This window comes from Lindgomyces ingoldianus (genome assembly GCF_010093535.1).
Source record: "Lindgomyces ingoldianus strain ATCC 200398 unplaced genomic scaffold BDR25scaffold_22, whole genome shotgun sequence".
Classification (NCBI taxonomy): Eukaryota; Fungi; Ascomycota; class Dothideomycetes; order Pleosporales; family Lindgomycetaceae; genus Lindgomyces; species Lindgomyces ingoldianus.
Window position 1 is genome coordinate 942,610 of NW_022985183.1, and position 2,710 is coordinate 945,319.

The 2,710-nt window shown below is 45.0% G+C and overlaps 2 protein-coding genes across 2 annotated transcripts; both read right to left on the bottom strand.

Moving 5' to 3' along the window:
* Window positions 1–435: 435 nt before the first annotated feature.
* On the bottom strand, window positions 436–1,241 carry BDR25DRAFT_356983 (uncharacterized protein; the record flags this gene model as incomplete). The annotated part of the gene is made up of 4 exons (XM_033695739.1): window positions 436–544; window positions 597–647; window positions 688–742; window positions 1,202–1,241. 4 exons carry the CDS (start codon window positions 1,239–1,241, stop codon window positions 436–438), a joined length of 255 nt encoding a protein of 84 aa, XP_033546051.1.
* A 212-nt stretch (window positions 1,242–1,453) lies between these two features.
* BDR25DRAFT_335126 (HlyIII-domain-containing protein) lies at window positions 1,454–2,503 on the bottom strand (the record flags this gene model as incomplete). Its single annotated transcript, XM_033692982.1, has 3 exons — window positions 1,454–1,609; window positions 1,667–1,897; window positions 1,964–2,503. The coding sequence occupies 3 exons, from the start codon at window positions 2,501–2,503 to the stop codon at window positions 1,454–1,456; spliced, it is 927 nt and encodes a 308-aa protein (XP_033546052.1).
* Between the last annotated feature and the right edge of the window lie 207 nt (window positions 2,504–2,710).

The window sequence follows — 2,710 nt, forward strand, 5'->3', positions numbered from 1 at the left end:
GCTCTATACGGTAGTAGAGACAGTGCTTGTCATCACAGTGTAAATCTACTTAAAGCTATATTAAAGCGTATAGAAACTTAGAAACCTAGGAATTCTATTAATACTTATAGGCCTTATATAAAAGGATACTAGAAACTACTAAGCTAGCTAAGAGAAAAGGTGCAGCTAAATACTTAGAGATAGAAGTAGCGCAGGGGGTAGAGCAGGGTCGGGGCAGTGTAACGAGGTAGGCACAGTCAACCACGTGGCCTTCTCTCGCTTATAGAGGTTTAGGCTAGACTAGAGACAACCGCTAGTGCTAGTGCTAGCCCTAGCATTATCTATATATATATTATACTATGCGAGAATACTTAGCTTAAGTATTCTCGTGCGTACCTTTTAGTACAGTGGGGAAAGTCGTATAGTATCGGCTTGGCAGGCGGGGCGCCTACCTCATTACAGGCACATACGCGGAACCTTTGGATATGTAACGATTCTACGAATCGTTCCATCTCGGGTCGCTCGGATCCTATCCGAAGGGTCCCCGTATCGGCCCCGACCATGACTCGACCCAGTCCCCCGCAGTTACCCCTATTCCCTCATGTATTTAGTCGCACCTCGCCCCTGTAGCTAGCTTGGTAGTTTTCTGATATCCTTTCGTACAAGGCCTATAGGTGTCAATGGCATTCCCAGGTTCAGAGTCCCCACGCACTCCCATATGCCTCTGAGTGGATTCCCTCCGCATTGGGACCCATTGTCTTGCCTGTGCCGATACAGGATATAGGTTTGTTAGATAACTTTGAATAGAAAGATTCATGCAAATAGTTACAGTACTAGTTAGAAGCGCAACTCTAGGCTTATAACTCTTGTATAAGCTAAGAAGAAGTTATAGAGTAGGCAAGTTAACAAGGTATTAAAATCTAAACAAGATAAATTAAACTAGTGTCTTGTAAGGTCTAAGAAGCTTAAGAGAGCTCTAGGCTAACTGTATACTGTATGAAAAAGAAGCTAGTTCTAATAAGTGAATAGCGCAGTACATAAGAATAGTATCGCGTGAGACACGTGCGACATAATCGTCTCAGACGCTAATAAAAAGGCTAACTATTAGCAGGCTTACAAAACAGATTATCTCTTGTTAGCTTTTACCTAAAACTAGGTAGCATCTAGCGTAACAACTATTACACAGACTGTCTTACTTCTTATTCTTTTTACAGAACCCCACCTTGGTTAGGGAACCATGCCGGTGATAGTTTTAGTGGCATGGCATTATTCTTGTATCTAATATCTTTATATGGCTCATCAATGACTGTGGATGCTCGATAGCGTTCCAGCCATATCCTCTGTATTTCAACTACTTATCATCTAATGCTAGCGATTGCCGCTCAGAGATGTTGGGCCTGAGCAGGCATTCCCAACAAACCCACTTCTAACTACGCCCACTATGCAAAAGCAAGGATTCAAAAACTACTTAAGGCTACTTGCAGCGTTGAATTTCGTAGTTCCACCCGAACGCAGCTAAGATGCCATAGAAGTGAACGAGGACGCCAAGGACAATAAACAAGTGAAATATCTGATGGGAAGAGCCCCAAATGTCGAACTTTCCTGGATTACATGATTCAGGGAAGTGCGTCTGAGCAGTGTTAGCGATTAGTATCGTGCGTAGTAGGACTATATTGTTATTGCTTACTGCATAAAATACAACCCCTACAAGAATAACCAGACCTTCGAGGTAGTAGTACCTCAAACCAGCCTGTTTATCAAGTTGTTCGTACGGAAAGATGCTGGCAGCATGAATAATTGGGGCAAACGCTGAGAGTCCTGTCACCACGAAGGCCGAAAGGCGCAGAGTTCTCCATTTTTTACTTTGTAGACGAGGGTTCACGACGACGAAGCCGGTCAAGAGCCCTAGTGTACCAATCTGGGAGCCTAGGTTAGCAGCGCGTGACTGATAGCAGCGCATGACTGAGAGTAAAGCTGTGCGCACCATTGACCAATAGATTCTCTGTAGATTTGGCTCGCAATAGAAGCCAATGTAGATGCCTGATATGAAGGAACCTAGTATTTGAAAGACAATGGCGACGTAATCCAAACGACCCCATAAGTCCGAATAGTACGCAGAGTGGCACAGCAGTGTATGGTATGTTGACGAAATACCAAAGCAGATCACTGATGTCGTCAAGTATATGTGAAAGACGAGCTGATCGGCCCAAGAAGCTCGTGGGAAGTACCAGGAGAAATAACGGGCTAAGAAGTAGTTGCCAAGTAACGCCGTCGCAGCTGGAATAAGATGCGAGTAGATGTTAACAGTCTCATTGTGTAGGTATGTTAAACTCTGAAGACAGAGTTGTATAGACTTTGTGACCGGCCGATAGCCTGTGCGAATGTAATCGTTATGGGCATACCAAGTGGGAACCTGGTCGCTGTCGAGTAGACGTGGTTCAGCAGCCTCGTTTTCGTTAAGCAACGGTGCTTCGCTTGGATCCGATCCCTTAGCGGCGGGAGACAGCCTCCTGAGCATCGCCATATTTCAAAGAATAGCTTGCGTTAAATTCACAAGGAGCTGACCCTCGTTCAGGCGACAGGGTTCTTGCCGCTTGCCCCTATCCAGAATCGCCTCCGTGGTTTCAGGTGATGTCTATTATCTCAGCAAGCTCAGACGGGATGGGGAGAGTTATCTCAACTAGCTCAGACGGCATGCCAAGAAGACACTAGTACACAAATAGTATAGATA